The sequence below is a fragment of the Chrysochloris asiatica genome, unplaced genomic scaffold, assembly GCF_000296735.1.
Source record: "Chrysochloris asiatica unplaced genomic scaffold, ChrAsi1.0 scaffold00004, whole genome shotgun sequence".
NCBI lineage: Eukaryota > Metazoa > Chordata > Mammalia > Afrosoricida > Chrysochloridae > Chrysochloris > Chrysochloris asiatica.
The window spans coordinates 35,844,744-35,863,503 of NW_006408522.1; the positions used below are offsets into that span (position 1 = coordinate 35,844,744).

General features: G+C 43.0%; 1 protein-coding gene across 1 annotated transcript; it reads right to left on the reverse strand.

Annotated features, from left to right (window-relative positions):
• Positions 1–349: 349 nt before the first annotated feature.
• On the reverse strand, positions 350–4,940 carry RPUSD2 (RNA pseudouridylate synthase domain containing 2). The gene is made up of 3 exons (XM_006831901.1): positions 4,467–4,940; positions 1,711–2,007; positions 350–1,122 (listed from the first exon to the last, which is right to left on the reverse strand). The coding sequence occupies exons 1-3, from the start codon at positions 4,938–4,940 to the stop codon at positions 388–390; spliced, it is 1,506 nt and encodes a 501-aa protein (XP_006831964.1). The 3' UTR covers positions 350–387.
• Between the last annotated feature and the right edge of the window lie 13,820 nt (positions 4,941–18,760).

The following is an 18,760-nucleotide window of genomic DNA, read 5'->3' on the forward strand; positions in this document are numbered from 1 at the left end:
GCGGTTGCCTAGTGAAGGGGGAAGGGAAATGCAGAGTAAAAGCTTGATGAACATGGAATTCCTTTTAGGGTGATGGAAATGCTTTGGAACTAGATAAAGGTAGTGGTTGCACAACATTGTAAATGTACTAAATGCCACTGAATTGTACACTTTAAATGATTTTCTGCTAAGTTAATTTAACCCCAATAAAAACAAAAACACACATAAGGTGTTAAAAAAGAAGGTATATATATTACATACCTAAAAGTCCCTAAACTCTAGCTAGGAGGGAGGAGGTAATATGAGCAAGTTCCTTTAGGACCCAACCTCCCTCTGGCAGAGACCCTGAGTACCAGCTTATAGAGTCGACCCCAACCCAAAAAAGCAATTCCTCATTGGTCATAGCTCTCAGTCTTCTTGCCAGTCATCCTGTGCCCAGGTGGGCATAGGTGAAGTGTATTCAAAGTCTGGCCCTTTATAGCGCAGGGCATGCAGGAACATCACAAGGTCTTGAGGTAAGGGGTCCTGCCGCACCAATCGGCACTCTGCACAGAGAGGGTCTGTCTCCTGATTCACAACACCAACTTCAGCTGCATTCCCTGGTGCCAAGGTCAATGTGTCCAGATCCTGAGGGGCCGCCTCAAGTCCACTATTCCTTTTCTGAGCAGCTGTAGTTAATTCTTCCAGGCTGTCCTTGTCCCGTTCTAAGGCAGGGGCCATGGACTCTGTGAGTGCCGAGGGCAGGTTGCCCTCACAGAGCTCTAGCACTTCCAAGCTCTGTTTGGCCTGGTGTTCTGCTACCAGGTCTCGTAGCAGTTCCTCGTCTGTCTTGGGAATGTGGCCGCCGCGGCCACGAGAGGAACCCCATGCAAGCGAGTTGTAGATAGGGTCATTGAGGATGGGGTGGCCCAGAAACTGGAGGTGGACTCGGATCTGGTGCGTGCGCCCTGTGAGTGGCCGACACCGCACCACACTGGAATGGCCATTGTAGTTCAGCCTCTGAAACACAGTCTCACAGGGTTTGCCCTGGGGATCTACACGGCACACCCCCACCTTGTAAGATACCACCAGGATGGGTTCCTTGCAGGTCACTTCCTCAGCAGGGAATTCCCCTGCCACCCGGCACACATACTCCTTCTCTAGCTGCACAAGAAGGAATAGGGAGAGTCAGTACAAAGCCTAAATTTTAGGAACCCAGGCCCTCTGTGGACTTATGAGTAATACATCAGATCAGAAAAAAGAAATTCAAACCCCAATGCTATATTATTTGCCCATTGAATGATTCTGGGTATACTACTTAACCTCTTTAACTTAAGCACTTTCCTCATAGAACTATAGAAAGGATTCAGTAAATAAGGCTTTAATGTGCTTGGCACCAAGCCTGATATACAGTAAATGTATTGCGATCCAGATTTAGAATTATGATCCAGATCCCAACCACTACTATTAAACCCTTTCAACTTCACCCAGAATTTTTTCACTAAGTAGGCTCTCCCCATAATCTTAAAACCCTGCTCATTCTGTCAGAATTTTAGAACTTTTACTTTTTGCAAACTACCAAGAGAGGCTGTGTGTATATACCATTTCTAAAGATCTTTTGAAACATTAGATATGGAACTTCTGGAGGTAGGAAGTTCGGCCAGATTATTACACAGACCCATTTCAGACCTAGAAGTCAGTGATGCCCTTCTAATACAGAGCACTCAGGAAGGAGCCCAGGACGTGGCTCACCTGCCGGTCCCGGACCTGCTCATGGATTCTTTCAGAAACAGCAGCTGTCTTAGCAAACATAAGCACCCCTGAGGTAAGGCGGTCAAGTCGATGCAATGGGTGTAGTTCTTTGAGTTGGTGCTCTTTGCCAAGGATGAAGATGACCGTATTATGTCGAAAGCGGCCACAGGGGTGGACAGGAATGGAGGAAGGCTTATCCACAACTACCACATCTTCATTCTCTGCTAGTAGGCGGATAGGCTCTGCTGTGACTGGTGGTTCATGCCTGTGCACTGTGTTCCGCAAGAAGTCATTGTCCTGCCAAAGATATAAGCAACAAATCAGTCCTGGAGACAGCAACCTGGAGTCAGCAACCTGGAGTCAGTCAACATCACTACCCTACTTCCCCTGTTCTTGACTCAAATGGCAAAGCATACACCAAGAGGTGTATGGACCACCATGTAGCTAAATGATGGCACTGAAGTACACTTACAGACATGGAAGAACGTTCACAGTATATCCTTAATCCTTTTTCTGCTTTAAGATGTGATTTTACTTTAGACACATAGGCAGATAATAGGCACTAAAAAAGCTCTAGAATATACACAAAAATGTTAATGGTGATTATCTGTGGGTGGTGAGAGTATGGATGTTTTTTGGGTGTACTTATTTTTAGCTTCCTTAAGATAAAAATGTTCTAAAAGTCAAATTTTCTTAAAAACAGAGGGAAAAAAAATCTCCATTGATTATGACCTTGAACAAAAAACATTGAGCAGTAAGCCCACAGATCTGGGCTCCACAACTGGATTTGTCACAAGCTCACTCAATGCTTAGACAAGTCTCCTAGGCCTCCATTTCCATATCTGAAAACTGTGAGGGTTAGATTAGACCTGGGTTTTCACAACTGGGTGGGAGAGGGAATTCAAACCACCCATTCCTCAAATTCTGAAATCTTGTTTTTCCTCATCTCCACGGTGACCCAGTGTTGGTTACAACAAACAGTATCTGTTATCTCTTAGCTGTGAAATTAAAAAAAAAAATAAAAAAAAAAAAGGGAAGAAAGAAAAGGTAGGGGGAGGTTGAAGGGACAAAACACTGGACTTGAAAATTCCAGTTTTCATTCTTGACATCTCACAATTCTATGACATACCATATTGTTTAAGTGAACAGTTATAAAAACACAAGCTTTGGAGGTGGCAAAATCTACCCCACAAGGTTATCACTAGAATGAAATGAGTTAAGACGCTGAATTGTTTGCCCAGCCCATGGTGGTGGTAGTGGCAGTATGCTATGGAATTGATTCTGACTCATAGTGATCCTGTATAGGGTTACCAAGGCTGTAAATCTTTAAAGGAGCAGAAGCTCTCATCTTTCTCCAGTAGAACACCTGCTGGACTCGAACTGCCGACCCTATAGTTTGCAGCCCAAGGCATAACCCACTACACTACCAGGACTTCAGCACACTATGTTGTTGTTATTAAGTGCCGTCAAATCAATTCCGACCCATAGTGACCCTGTATAGGGTTTCTAAGGAGCAGCTGGTGAGCTAGAACCACTGACCTTGTAGTTCACATAACTTTGCAGTCTGACGCATTAGCCCACAGTGCCACACCAGGACTCCTATAAGGAAACATCAATGATGGCTACTATTCTCGACAGCACTTAACAACAACAACACTATTACTACTGGAGTCCTGATGTGGTGCTGTTGGATAAGCAGTGAACAGCTAAGTGAAAGGTGGTGGTTCAAACCTACCAACTGCTCTTCCTTGTAAACCCTATACAGAGTCTCTGGCAGTTAACAACATCGTTACCATTTGTACAGGGATCTACGTACAAAATAGAAAGTGGTAAGTGCTGGTGCCACAAGACAGTGCATAAAAGGAACTTCAGGAATTCCAACAGAGAAAAAGAATTGCTCTACTTTGGAAATAAAGCAGCCCACCTAGACAGAGGGGCAAATGTGCTGAGTTTTGAAGCATCAAAAGGCTGTCTTGTTAAGTACCATCAGCCGATTCCAACTCATAGCCACCTTGTATGGGATTTCCCAGGTGCGGGTTTGAAGCGGCTGGTGGGTTGGAACTGTTCTGAGAAGCTCACTGGTGGTGGGTGGTTGTATAGTGTTTCTGAGGCTGTAAATCTTTAGAGAGGTGGAAGCTTCATCTTTCTCCCGCTCAGCAGCTGGTGGTTTCAAACTGCTGGCCTTACAGTTAGCAGCCCAAAGCGTAACTCACTACGATACCAGTATTGCTAAATCGGTGCTCCATGTGAAAGTGTGGCCACTTTACAATTCCCACGTTTTTAACCCACTACCTAAAAGCCTCTGGTACGAATCGGGCTGCTAACCTCAGGTCGTTAGTTCGAAACTAGCAGCTGCTCCCCGGGAGAAATATGAGGCTTTCTGCTCTGGTGAAGATTTGCAGCCTCAGAAACCCTATACAGGGTCGCTATGAGTCGGAACCGACTCCAAGGTACTTAACAACAACAACAACAACCTAAAAGCCCCAAAACCAATGCCATTAATCGATTCCGACTCATAGGGACCCTACATAGTGTTTCCAAGACTATAATAAATCTTTTAAGGAAGTAGAGAGCCTCTTCTTTCTCTCTCGGAACAGTTGGTGAATTTGAACTGCAGTTAGCCTAACCCACAAAACCACCAGGGCACTTTAATCCAGTAACTATGCCTTATTAACTCTGAAAAAACAAACAAAACAACAATACTCCTCTACCCCAGTTTCTCTGCTACTCCCGGCCAACTCGGATTAGGACTCCACCTTGAGTATGATGTTGAGGTCCTGGACCCTCTCATCGTTGAGGTGCAGGCGTCCCGCTCGGACCGCGGCCTCATAGTAGGTAAATGGCTGGGCTCGGAACTCGGTGTTGAAGATGTGCAACAAGCTGTGGCCCACCCAGCGACCTTTGCAGTAGGTCTGGAAATCGAAGTAATAGGGCCGCACCTTGCGCAGCCCACCCTCGAAGTAATAGTTGGTCTCAGCAAAGTGCTCGTCACTGAAGCTCACCCCGGCCCGCCGTTTCTTCGGGGGTGGCACGATACGCTCCCCAGTAGCGCCTCGCCGCTTCTTCCGCTTGCCTTGGCCCGAGCCTGCAGCCAGGGTTTGCTCCCCACTCTCTGGGGCCGTTTCTACCCCAGGTCCAGCTGGCTTCAGGCTTCCTGCGTCTCCGTTCTGTTGAGCTGGAGCCTTCAGCCCTCCCGTTACTTCGGCCCCGACCAATAATGACTCCGCCATTAGGGCCTTCCAACTCCCCCAAGCCCTGGTAAACCTGAGAGGTGGAAACGCAAAGGGCCACTGCACAAGCAAAGTGAACAAACCACCTCTTAACCACATTACCCGCTCGGCCGCCACTGTTGAGTCGCTATGTGATGGCGTCACTTGACACCAGCCAATCAGTGAGACTCAGTGCCGAGGCCCGAGTTGAGGCTGAGCGCTATGCTGAATTAAACCCACCAGTCGGTCCTCAGAAACCCTATACAGAGTAGCTAGGATTCAGAAGCCACTCCACTGCATAAAAACAGCAACAACATTGACTTGTTCATCGATTCACATTAGCCTTAAGCAACTGTGGGTTAATGTGCTGGACTGCAAAGTTCGGTTCGAACCGCAAGATCGGAGGTTCAAGCTCACCAGCCTCTCCAAGGAAATCCTATACAGGGTCGCTATGGGTCGGAAACAACTCGACGGCACTTAACAACAACAAGAAGCAACACTTAGTATGTAGACGTCTATATATGTCAGATCAGACGCTATTTTAAAAAGAACATCCTTAGTATTGCTCTATAAAAACCATGGCATGAGTGGATCCTCAGATGCCACATATGTACTCTCAAAGTCCTGTTGTTGTTGTTAGGTGCCATCGAGTCGGTACCGATTCATAGTGATGCTATGCACAACAGAACGAAACACTGCCCGGTCCTGAGCCAACCTCACAATTGTCGCCATGCTTGCATCCATTGATGCTGTCACTTTGGCAATCCATCTCGCTGGGAGTCTTCCTCTTTTTTCTGACCCTCCACTGTACCAAACATGATATCCTTCTCTAGTGACTGATACCTTCTGACAAAATGTCCAAAATATGATAGACAAGTTTGGCCATCCTGGCCTCCAAGGAGCACTCTGGCTGCACATTTTCTAACACAGATCTGTTGGTTCATTTGGCAGCCCATGGCACTTTCAATATTCTCCTCCAACACCATAACTCAAAAGCATCAATTCTTCTATGGTCATCCTTATTCACTGTCCAGCTTTTGCATGCATGTGAGGTTATTGAAAATATCATGGCTTGGGTCAGGCGCACCTTAGTCCACAAGCTGACATTTTTGCTCTTCAACACTTTAAAAAGGTCTTGTGGAGCAGATTTGCCTAATGCAATACGTTCTCTGATTTCTTAACAGCTGCTTCCATGAGTGTTGATGGTTGGTCCAAGAAGAATGAAGTCCTTGACAACTTTAATCTTTCCTCCATTGATAAGAATGTTATTTGTTGGTCCAGTGGTGAGGATTTTTGTTTTCTTGACATTGAGATGCAATCCATACCACAGGCTGTGTGCTTTGATCTTCATCAGTAAATACTTTAAGTCCTCTTCACTTTCAGCAAGCAAGGTTGTATCATCTGCATATCGCAGGTTGTTAATGAATCTTCCTCCAATCCTGGTGCCACTTTTTCTTCATATAACCCAGCTTCTCTGATTATTTACTCAGCATACAAGTTGAATAAGTATGATGAAAGAATACAACCCTGTCGAACACCTTTCTTAATTTTAAACCATTCAGTGTTACCATGTTCTGTTTGAACAACTGCCTCTTGGTACATGTACAGATTCCTCATGAGCACAATTAAGTGTTTAGGAATACTCATACTTCACAATGTTTTCCATAGCTTGTCATGATCCACACGATCAAAAGCTTTTGTGTAGTCAATAAAGCACAGGTAAACATCTTTCTGGTATACTCTGTTTTCAGCCACAATCCATCGGACATCAGCAATGATATTCCTTGTTCCACGGCTCTTCTGAATCCTGCTTGAACCTCTGGAAGTTCTCTGTCAATGTATGCTTGCAGCCATTTCTGTATTACCTTTAGTAAAACTTTACTCGCATGGCATATCAAAGATACCGTCAAATGATTTCCGCATTCCGTTGGGTCACCTCTCTTTGGAATGTGCACAAATACGGGTCTCTTCTAGTCAGTCTTCCAATCAGTCTTCCAAATTTCTTGGCAGAGATGAATCAGTGCCTCCAGTGCTGCCTTACTTTGTTGAAAGATTTCAATTTTTATTCCATCAATTCCTGGTGCCTTGTTCTTTGCCAATTTCTTCAGTGCACCTTGGACTTCTTCCTTTAGTATCATTGGCTCTTGATGATATGCTACCTCTTGAAACGGTTGAACATCAACCATTTCCTTTTGGTACAGTGACTCTGTATATTCCTTCCATCTTCTTTTGATGCTTTCTGCATCATTCAATAATGTGACCAGAGAATCCTTCAATAACGAAAGTTGAGGCTTGAAGTTTCTGTTCAGTTCCCCCAGCTTGAGAAATGCAGAGCGTGTTCTTCCTTTTTGGTTTTCTGACTTCTGATCTTTGCACATTTTGTTGTAATATATGACTTTGTCTTCTCTAGCTGATCTTTGAAATGTTCTGTTCAGTTCTTGTACCTCCTCATTTCTTCCATTTGCTTTAGCATCTCTATGCTGGAGAGCAAGTTTCAGTGTCTCTTCTGACATACATTTTGATCTTTTCCTTCTTTCTTAATGACTTTTTGCTTTCTTCCTGTATGATGTTCTTGATGTCATCCCACAATTCTTCTGGTCTTTGGTCTTTAGTGTTTAATGTATCAAATCTGTTCTTCTGATGATCTTTAAATTCAGGTGAGATATATTCAAGCTCATATATTGGCTTTTGTGGACCTGTTTTCATTTTCTTCAGCTTTAGTTTGAATTTGCAAAGTCCCATAGATCTGGAAAAAATAAAACTTTTTTAAAAAAGGAGAGAGACAAAAACCAAAACTCTGTCGGAGTAAGGGTTTTGCTACTCTGTGAATATACTAAAAAACACCGACCTGGAGAACAAACAAGATGGCGGATTGGGTGGAAGTGCAGTGAGGAGCTCCGTCAGCAACAACACAGATTACCGGACCAAGCTGGCTCAGGGGATGGTGCCAGAACTCGACCACATATAAAGGAATATTTAGAAGGTTGGAAGGCTTACAGCTAGAGGAATTAATGCAGAATCAAGAAATCCAGTACTTTCTAATCCAAGATGCTCAGCTTCTCTCAGAGCCACCATCTTGGGGGTGACCAAGCGAGGGAAGGATCAGGGCAGCCACCGTCACCAGACAGAACTGTGAACATAAAGGTGTTGACATTCTTTTTGTGTGTGTGTGTATCTGTTCATTGGTCTCTCTGTCTGTGCACCTCCATTAAGGTGACTAGTGGGGGTGCCTGAGTGAGTGGACACCCCACCCCCACCCTAACCCCACCCTCAGAGGGTTCTACTAGGCATGTGCACAGATCTCCTTGAAATTTAAAGAGACAGCTTCCATTTAAAGCCAAATGCCAGCGCAGAATGTCCACAGCTGGCTCTGGACTGTTTATCACTAGAAAAAAAGGTCTGAATGGGGGTTGGGGAGCAGGACAGGCAGACTAAAAAGGAAATAGGCTGAAAATTAAATCCTGAGTTACGTCATAACAACCAACAATGGCATCTTGAAATTTCTCAGCAAGAAGAGTGAAAAGGGAAGCCCACCTCCTTGATCACATCTACATGGAGGCAATCAGAAAGCATAAAAAAATACCAAAATACACACCCATCTAAGTATTAAGGCCAAGCTAACTCCTGAAATATGCACCCAAACAGAAACAGATGACCATATCAGCACACGTCCAGAAATGAGATAAAGCAACTGAGGCAAATGAGCTGGAAGTAGACCTACACTAAACACTGGAAGATGGGAAGGCTTTGGAAATGCCTGAGAAGGAATTCAGAAAAATGATTATAAAATGTATCAAAACACTATCCAATGGAGTTGAGAAAAATAAGGAAGAAATCAGGAAAGCGCTACAGGAACAATCAAATAAGATAGATACAGCATTGGAAACAATTCAAAACCTACAGAAAGAGGTCCAAATAATTAATAATAGAATATCAGAAATGGACAGTACACTGAAAGGGCAAAGGAGTAGAATTGAAGAGTTAGAAGCCAGAACTAATGAGCTAGAAGATAAATCTCTCAAGACTACTAAGATAGAAGGGCAAGCAGAAAACAGGATTAAAAAGTCTGAAGAAGGCCTAAGATTCATGTTGGACAACATGAAGATGAATAACTTAAGAATTATTGGCATTCTGGAACAGGAAGAGTCACACAAGTCCACAGATGAGATAGTTGAAGAGCTTCTGGAAGAAAATTTCTCTAACATCCTGAAAAGCAAAATGATAAGCATTCAAGAAGCTCAGTGATCCCCAGGAAGGAAAGACTCTAAAAGAAATCACCAAGACATATTGTAATCAAGCTCTCCAAAATAAAAGATAAGGACAGAATCCTGAAAGCACCTAGGGAAAAGAGAAGTGTAACATATAAAGGCAAGCAAATCAGATTAGGCTCGGATCTCTCAGTGGAAACCATGCAGGCAAGAAAGCAATGGGGAGGACTTCTGGTTTGGGTGGCAATAGAGAAAGCCAGGTAGGGAAGGCTCTGTGGTGGAGGGACTGGGAACTCATGGAGGAAGCACTCACAGAACAACTCCAGCGCTCCAGATCTACCATAAGGTCCAGGATGTCAGTTTGCCACACTCGCAAGTGAAAAAATCATGATATTAAGGAAAATACTGTGAGTTAGGAATCTGGAGACGGACTCCCTCTACAGCCACCCCACCCTAGTACAGTCTATTGGGTGGGGCTACAGCCAGACCGGCTCAGGGAACTGGCGCTAAAAGCAGTGCAGGGACATTTGCAAAAAGAGGCACTGGAAACGCTACACATTTTTCCCTCCTCTTTCCTGTCATGCCTTCTTTACCCAGCCCAGACAACTTTAGGTGAGTGGATGCACCCCCCCCCCCCAAAAAAAAGGAGGTCCAGCACTGACCCCACAGTTTGCCCATGGTACAGAGAGAAGGAGTTTGGCTGATACTTATGACATCAACCACAGGGACACAACCCTAAAATTGACCTGTGTGGGACCCTTGGTGGCTGTGTGCTGTGGAGTTGGTTCTAACTCCTGGTGTCCCTGTGTGGGGTTTCCAAGGCTATGGGTCTTTGTGGGAGCACAGCGCCTCATCTTTCTCCTGTGGTACAGCTGGTGGTTTTGAGCTGCTGACTTTGTGGTTCGTGACCCCATTCATGGCCGCTGCACTACCTAGCTCCTTGTGCAAAACTCTTACTTAGGCCTGTATAGCAAGAAAAAAGCAGAAAAGAGGTGGAGGAAAACAAAGAAGAAGTCAGGAAAGTACTACAAGATAAATCAAATAAGATTGATACAGCATTGGAAGCAATTAAAAACCTGAAAAAAGAGGTCCAGATGATTAATAATAAGATATTCGAAATGGATAATACACTGAACAGGGAAAGGAGCAGAATAGAAGAGATGAAGCCAGAACTAGCGAGGTGGAAGACAAATCTCTCAATACTGCTAAGATAGACAAGCAAGCAAAAAAAAAAAAGGATAAGAAAAATCTGAAGAGAGTCTATGATTCATGCTGGATAACATGAAGAGGAACAGCTTCAGAATTATTGGCATTCCAGAACAGGAAGAATCAGAGAAGTCCACAGAGGAGATAGTGGAAGAGCTTCTGGAAGAAAATTTCCCTAACATCTTGAAAGATGAGAAGAATTCAAGAAGCCAAACATACCCCAGGAAGGACAGACCCCAAAAGAAAGTCACCAAGACATATAATAATCAAGCTTGTAAGTCCGTCTTCTGCCTATAACTGATTGGAATACCTAAAATGGGGCCAAAACATGCCCAGTGAAGGAGGCTTCCTGAGGAGCCTCTGTATTACAAAAGACCATAGGTGGAATCCTGAACCCCATTCAGAATCTTCTAAGGTGGGAAATTTCCACTTGAAAGGACAAGCACACCAGCCTGGAGCAGACAAAAGAACAGAAGATATTTCTTGGGAGAAAGACTGACAGGAAAAATACAAAACAATATAGGCAGACCAACATTACTATAGGAACAAACAAGTGGTTCACCCTGAAGACATGAAGGTAAGCGGTCGGGTCCCTTCAGGGAAAACCTCCTTTTAAGACTAAGACTAAACAGGAATACACACTCTGATTGGTGACCACATTTGTCACTGATAAGGGGAAGTGAGGGAAAAGCAGCAATGAAGTTGCGAGTTAAGCCTTACAATGTTCAATAGACTCCTGTGAACACAGCTGGAGACCTGGTAGGCCAGCAGTGTGGCAAGTCCAGGGGACTCTTGGAACCAGAGTCAGTGACATAGCCACAAAGGACTAGAGTGGAGAGTGAAGCATCCAGCTGATAAGAAGAGAGGGCACATGCATAAGTACACCCACACTTGCAGATAATACCCACTTGACCTGGCTTCCATGACTGGATGATCAGAGCTCAACTAGAAGAAAAAAAGAAGAGGAAAAAAAGAATAATCTGATACAATTTGATGAACTTGACCTACACCTATGGATACAGTAGCTTAAAAGAGGAAACAAATCTTCACAGTGAGGATCAGTCCCACCCCCTCCATACACAGAGAGGACAGTGATGGGCAACTTGGACATTGGCTACCCAGAATGGGGAGGCCACAGAGGCAAGAAGTGATTGGCTTACAAGCTTTCAAGAGGGAACCTAGATCCAGAAGGCATGGAGGAAGATAGACTCTCCACTAAGTAGTATACATTCTGTCTAGTCGGGCTGATGAAAGGAGATGTAGATATGTCTCGTGATACAATAGGGAATAATTGGTATCAGGACTGATTGTAAGGGCTGAAAATGTAAAGGTAGACATTTTGTGGCAAAAGGAGGGGAGTGATTAACTTTGTAGTCTAGGAGCAGAGGTCCCTGGGACCATCAAGGGAGAAGAGCGGAGAATGGAACCTTACCCAGAGAAGCAGTGATGTCAGGGATGGAGGCAGAGATGATGACGTGGAAAGATGGAGTGGCTGGGGACTTTGGACCTGCAGAGGGAGAGGGGCTGTGTGCTGATGACCAGGGGGCAGGCTTGTGGGGTATATTCTTTGATTGGTGGATGATGCATGGAGGGGATGGTAACCATGGCAAGGAAACTATATATGATGGAATCAATGTGAAGCTAATGTTCTCCCATGTAAACTATCACATAATTCACAATAAAGCATTTAAAAAAAAGGGGGGGGGGAGACAGATATAAAACTCTGAAAGAAAAAACCCCTGCCAACCAAGAATCCTCTACCCAGCAAAGCTGTCAATCAAATATGATGGTGTAATCAAAACATTCCAGGACAAACAGAAGCTAAGGGATTTTGCCAAAGCCAACCCTGCTATGAAAATCATCTTAAAAGAAGTTCTGTGGACTGAGAACCAACAAGAACAGACAACAACCAGAGATTGACATACGTGGCAGCATCACCCTGAACTCAATTGACAAATGGGAGTCGAGAACAGAATAAAATTATAAGAACAGAGAATCTGGGAGATCAGTCTATGATCAAAACAATTATAGTGTAAAAGAAGGTAAACACAGAGGAACAGAGATCCAGGTGGTGAGAAGATCAGTAGATTACAGGGTAAAATAGACTGCCTTAAATGGAGGGGAAAGTTAATGGAATATAAGGTAACCACAACGGTGGGGTAGGGATGGGTTTTTTAGTTTGGGTGTTGGGGAGGGCAATACAAGAAGGGGGAGGAGGTGGAAGAACAAGATAGATAGGTGAACACTGAGACAGGTTTGCATGGTCTAAGTGGGACAGAGGTAAATAGTAATGCATGCTCAACCTTGAAACAACAGCTCTCTGTGATATAGGGATCTAGGCATAGTTTGAAGAGAGGAAATAATACTAAAATGCTTGACTGTCTTATCAATATTGGTTTCCCTTGTCTACTACTGTAAAATAGACACTTTGGTGGGATAGAAAGGAATATTGGGAAACATGATTACAGAAAACTTGTAAGCCCGTCTTTAGCATATAACTGATTGGAATACCTAAAAGGAGTGCTAGAATTTGTCCAGTGAAATAGGCCTTTTGCAGAGTCTTTGCAGAGTGTAGTACCTTAGGTGGAATCCTGAATCCCATCCAGAACCTTCTGAGGTGGGACATTCCCACTAGCAAGGACAAGGAGTCCAGCCTGGAACAGCTAGAGCAACAAAAGATACATCTTCAAAGAAAGACCATCAGGAAAAACTCAAAACAAAAATGTCAGCATGACTGGCTACCACAAGAATAAGTAAGCTGTTCGCCAGGAAGACATCAAGGCAAGCAATCAAGATCCTTCTGGACAAACACCCCTCTAAGACTAAAACTCAAAGGGAACAAATGAGCAGGCATGTAAGTTTGCTGGCAACCACATTGGTCTACTGGTGAGTGGAAGAGGAGGAAAGTCAACAAATGAAGAAATGGGCTGAGTTCAACCATAGTCCATTGACTCCCGTTGACCTGGAGATGAGAGAGAGAGGAGGAAGGAAGGGCTGGTTGGTTCAAACTGTGGTGAGACCTGGGGACACCTGAGCCCATGGACAAGGACATAGCCACAGAGGGCTAGAGCTGAGAGTGAAGCATTCAGCTGATGTGAAGTGAGGGGAGATGCACAAGAACACCCAAACTTGCAGACAGTACCCATTTGACCTAGCCTCAATGGCTTGATAATCAGAACTCGACTAGAGGAAGATTTAAAATAATAATAATAATTTTTTTGGGTAAGATAAACAAGGGTAAATTTCTACAATTTGATGAACCTGACCTATACTCATGGAGGTAGTAACTCTAAATAATAATAGAGAGGGAAGGAGTCTGCACATCAAGTATCAATGCTCTCCTCTCTGTACACAGGGCAGATAGGGATAGGCAACTTAGACACCGGCTACCTAAAACAGGGGAAGGAGGGATATAAAGGCACGAAGTGACTGGCTTACAAGGTTTCATGATGGAGTTTAGTTTAAGAGTTTGTGTGGGAAGAGAGTTCCCACTGAATAGTTTTCATCTTGTCTAAATGGGTCTGGTGAAAAGAGATGTGAATAAGATTCTTATGATTCAATAGTGAGTAATTCTTATCATGACTAATTGGAACTGTCACAATTGTAAAGGTAGAAGTTTTATAACAAAAACAGGAGAGTGGTTAATCTTACAGTCCAGAAACAGAGTACCCTAGGACCATCAAGCGAGAAGAGCACAAGCAGAATGCGGGACCTTATCCAGAGAAGGAGCAACACCAGAGATGGAGGCAGAGATGGGGACATGAAAAGAGCGAGCAGCTGAGGATTCTAGATTCATGGGAAGAGAGGGACTAAAGAGCTAGTGGACAGGAAGCTGACTTGCAGAATGTTCCCTTTGGTGGTGTAAATTATTATATATGCCTAAGTGGTTTTTTTTTTTTTTTTTTTTTTTTTTTGTAAAGAGCTAAAGTGAATAATGAGAAATACTATAAACTGATGGTACATGGAGGGCATTATAATCATTATAATGAAACAAGTTGTATGATTTGTTGAATGTAAAACTGATTATCTGCCCTGTAAACTTTCACTCAATTCACAATAAAAATGTCAAAAAACAAAAAAAACCACCGACCTGTATACTTTAAAATGATAGATATTATGATATGTAAATTATCTCTTAATAAAGCTGTTATATATATTTTTAAACAACGGAAGCAGTATTTTCACACATATCCTTCCTCCTGACTGCATGAGGATTAGAGAGCTCCCATTTACCTCCCATATTCTCTCCTTAGATGAAAACTGCAACTGAATCTGAAGATAACCTTGTCAGAGATCTTAAGTGGAAAACATTGAAACCATCTCTAGTTAACTTCATCTGAGATAGAATTGTTGTTAAGTGCCATCAGTTGGTTTGACTCACAGTATTATGCAATCTAGTGCTTATCCTATGGAGCCACCATGCTCCTCAATATAGAATTGTACCTCACAGACTTCACAAGAAGACTGAAGAACAAATTCAGAAAAAAAAAAAAATGTCTAAATCAAGGGAATCCAACACCTCTGAGAACAGGAATATGATACCAGGGAACAAAGAAAGTTGTTGTGGCTGACTAGAGTGTTTTTTTTGGCCTGGGCAATTAGAACAATGGAGCGTGTAGCAAATAAGATGGGGATGACTAAGAGTGGAACAGGTTTGGGACATAAGATTAGGAGATGGATTTTGAACATATTAAATTCAAAATATATATTTAGATAACCCAGTGGAGATATTGTATAGACAGATACACACGTCTGGGATTCAGAGATTGAATGATTTACATTGTTTAAAATAAGAATTCTGATTTACTATGATACAAATTTAATATTCTAAAACCAATGGGATGTGGAACTAGGGATATCATTGCTGACATTAGATGGATCTTAGCTGAAAGCAGAGAATACTAGAAAGAAGTTTACAGCTTTATTGATGATGCAAAAAGCATTTGACTAGGTGGATCATCACCAACTATGGATAACATTGTGAAAAATGAGTATTCCAGAACCTGTACATAGATTAAGAGGCAGTCATTTAAATAAAACAAGGGGATAGTGAATGGTTTAAAATCAGGAAAGGTGTGCACCAGGATTATATCTTCTCACCATATTTATTCAATCAATATGTTGAGCAAATCTGAGAAGATGAATTTTATGAAGAAAAGCATAGCATCAGGATTGCAGGAAGACTCATCAACAACCTGTGATATGCAGATGACACAACATTGCTTGCTAGAAGTGAAGAAAATTTGAAATACTTACTGATGAAGATCAAGGACTACACAGCCTAAAGTACACCTCAATGTATGTACGAGGTGATTGAAAATACCATGTCTAGGCACACCTTAATCTTTAAACAGACATATTTGCTTTTAAACACCTTTTGATTTCTTGATTGTTGTTTCTATGGGTGTTGATTGTGAACCCAAGTAACATGAAATCCTTGACAATTTCAACCTTTTTTCTGTTTAGCATGATGTTACTTATTGGTCCAGTTGGGAGGATTTTTGTTTTATGTTGAGAAGTAATCCATACCGAAGATAGTAGGTTTCTTGTCTTCATTGGTAAGTGCTTCAAGTTGTCTTCACTTTCAGCAAGTAGGGTTGTGCCACCCGCAGATCACAGGTTGCAAATAAGTATTTCTCCATTCCTGATGTGTGTTCTTTTTATATAGTCCATACAGATTGAATAAGAGTCCTGGTGTGGTGCTGTGGGTTAATGTGCCAGACGGCAAAGCCATTTGAACTGCAAGGTCGTTGGTTCAAGCTCACTAGCTGCGTCTTGGAAACCCTATACAGGGTCACTATGGGTCAGAATCGACTCGACGGCACTTAACAACAACAACAACAACAACAGATTGAATAAGTATGGTGAAAGAATACAATCCTGCACCAGTGGTATCACTACAGGGGAGCAGGTGTGGAGACTGTACCTGGTGACACCAAAATGACTGTCTATAAAATTTTTGTGCAGTGTTTCCGCAGAAATTTATTGTTTTCTTAAATAAAAATATCCCTTTAGTTAGCTATAACAACCAAAACAATTTTCTAAGTCTAGCTTACTTGTATCAATATATTTACAATGCTTAAACTCTATGCTAATTTAATTTTTAAACTTTCTAAATGTGTTCTGTTGTGGGTAACGTCGCTATGAGTTGGTATTGACTCAATGGCACCTAACAACAACAATGGATTCAAACCCATCAGCCGCTCCTTGGAAACCCTGTAGAGGACGGCTATGAGTCAGAACTGGCTCAGTGGCACTAACAACATTGGGGTCTGGTCAAAACAGTCATTAGTAACCAATTGCAGTGACACTTCAAATCATGTGGTTTCATCCACAAGCACTACAAGCATGAGCTCTTATTTTTTTGTTATGTTTTTATAGTTGCTGATTTTGTCAAATATCTGATGTTTTAGCTATACTATGATCATTAGTATTTGTGATCTATATCAATAGCGTTTTTAAAAATGAAGTAGTAATTAAAAGAAAAGGAGAAAAGATTTAAAATTGTTTATGCTCAGTTACTAATGTAAATCAATGTAGAAATATTTTACAAAACAATTAGTATTCATATAAGAAAGGTTACATTTAAGAAATTTACAGCTATATTTACATCTAATTTATCACACATAATTCTATGATTTAAATTGACTGTGAAGATTTTGTATGGTCCAGTTGGGAGGAGGTCCATAGGGTGGGGGTGTGAAGGCATGTGACACTATGGGTTAATGCACTGGGTGACACTAACCCTAGCTGCACACCTTTTCTAATTTTAAACTACAAAGCATCCCCTTGTTCTGTTCTAGTTACCTTTTGTTCTAGGTGCAGGTTCCAAAAGAGTACAAGTAATTGTTCCGAAATTTCCATTCTTGACAATGTTATCCATATTTTGTTGTGATCCAATCCTGTCTTTGCATAGTCAGCACCAAGTCATGATCTGTCTTGAGCTGTTGTGTAACATTATGCCTAGAACACAGCTTAATAATGTTGCTGCTGTTAGGTGCCATGTCTAACCATGGCACAGAGTAGAACTGCCATACAGGGTTTTATAGGCTGTAATCTCTGGTAGCGTAGTGGTTACGAATCGGGCTGCGAACCTTAAGGTCAGCGGTTCGAAACTACCAGCCGCTCCGCGGGAGAAAGATGAGGCGTTCTACTCCCGTAAAGATTTACACCCTCGGAAACCCTGTACAGGGTCGCTATGGGTCGGAACCGACTCGACGGCACTTAACAACAACAAATCTCTGGTAGCGTAGTGGTTACGAATCAAGCTGCGAACTTTTTAAGGTTAGCAGTTCGAAACTACCTGCCGCTCAGCGGGCGAACGATGAGGCTTTACATTGTTTTACACCCTCGGAAATCCTGTACAGGGTTGCTATGGGTCGGAACCGACTCGACAGCACTTAACAACAAGAAGAATCTTTACAGAGGCTTGTCTTTCTCCTGCGGAGCCACTTGATATTATTAAGTGCGACCAAGTCGGTTCCGACTCATAGTGACCCAGTATAGGGTTTTGGAGGAGCAGTTGGTGGGTTTGAACCACTGACCTTGAGGTTAGCGGTCCAGTGCTTATCCTAGTGCTGAACCTGTTGTTCGTGCCTTCTAGTTAGTTCCTACTCATAGCGACCCTGTGTAGGGTTTCCGAGGAGCGAGCGCCTAGTGAGTTTGAACCTAGGATCTTGCTGTTCAAACCGACCTTAAGATCCATTGTATTATCCTACAGCACCACACCAGGACTTGGTGGGTTCAAATATCAGTCTTCTGGTTTACAGTTGAATGTTTAATCATTGTACCAGAAGGGTTCCTTATGTTTACCGACGACTGAGGAAAGTTTTCATAACTCCATGTATGGAACACGGGTCTTCTGTGAGAGTAGGGAGAGAAGCAGCTTCTTTCCTAACCGAGGGGCTGAAGTAACTTGAGTAGCAAAGGGATAGAATTTTAGGAGACAAACACCAGCCCAGAGAATTGACGAGAAGATTAATTAAAGCTCGGGGGACCAAGAAATGTGAAGGGTTTCATTATTAGAGCAGGTATGGTTAGAAGGGATTCTGCGGGTTCGGACCGAGCCCAGCAATTTACTAGTATCAACTCAGCCTTAAAGAAAGACAGGGACGCAGGTCACGTGACCGCACAGTTTCCTGGCAACAACAGACCCGCCTACCATTTCTAACCTCTCTGCTCCTCACTTCCTCACCCAGTTGAGTTCTTTTTAGCCAATAGACACACAGAACATCTCCGACACTGACGGTGATTAGAGAACTCTCGGGATCGTCACTCAGAGACTCCGCCCCACCCCGTTTCTTCCCCACTGCCAGCCAGCAACGGAGCTGAAACAAACGTTTGCGGGCTGCTGGTCAGGCTGTTGGGGTAGGTCAGGAGGGGCTTGGGTGCCCAATGTCTTGTATTCCTCAGGCTCCGGCCCAGCTC

Bases quoted from the DNA above. Each gene is read 5' to 3' on its own strand.
- RPUSD2 (XM_006831901.1), bottom strand. From the start codon at position 4,940: ATGGCGGAGTCATTATTGGTCGGGGCCGAAGTAACGGGAGGGCTGAAG. The intron at 2,008-4,466 runs GTGGAGTCCTAA...TATCTTTGGCAG, and splicing joins ACCTCAACATCATACTCAAG to GACAATGACTTCTTGCGGAA. The intron at 1,123-1,710 runs GTGAGCCACGTC...CTTCTTGTGCAG, and splicing joins AGCAGGTCCGGGACCGGCAG to CTAGAGAAGGAGTATGTGTG.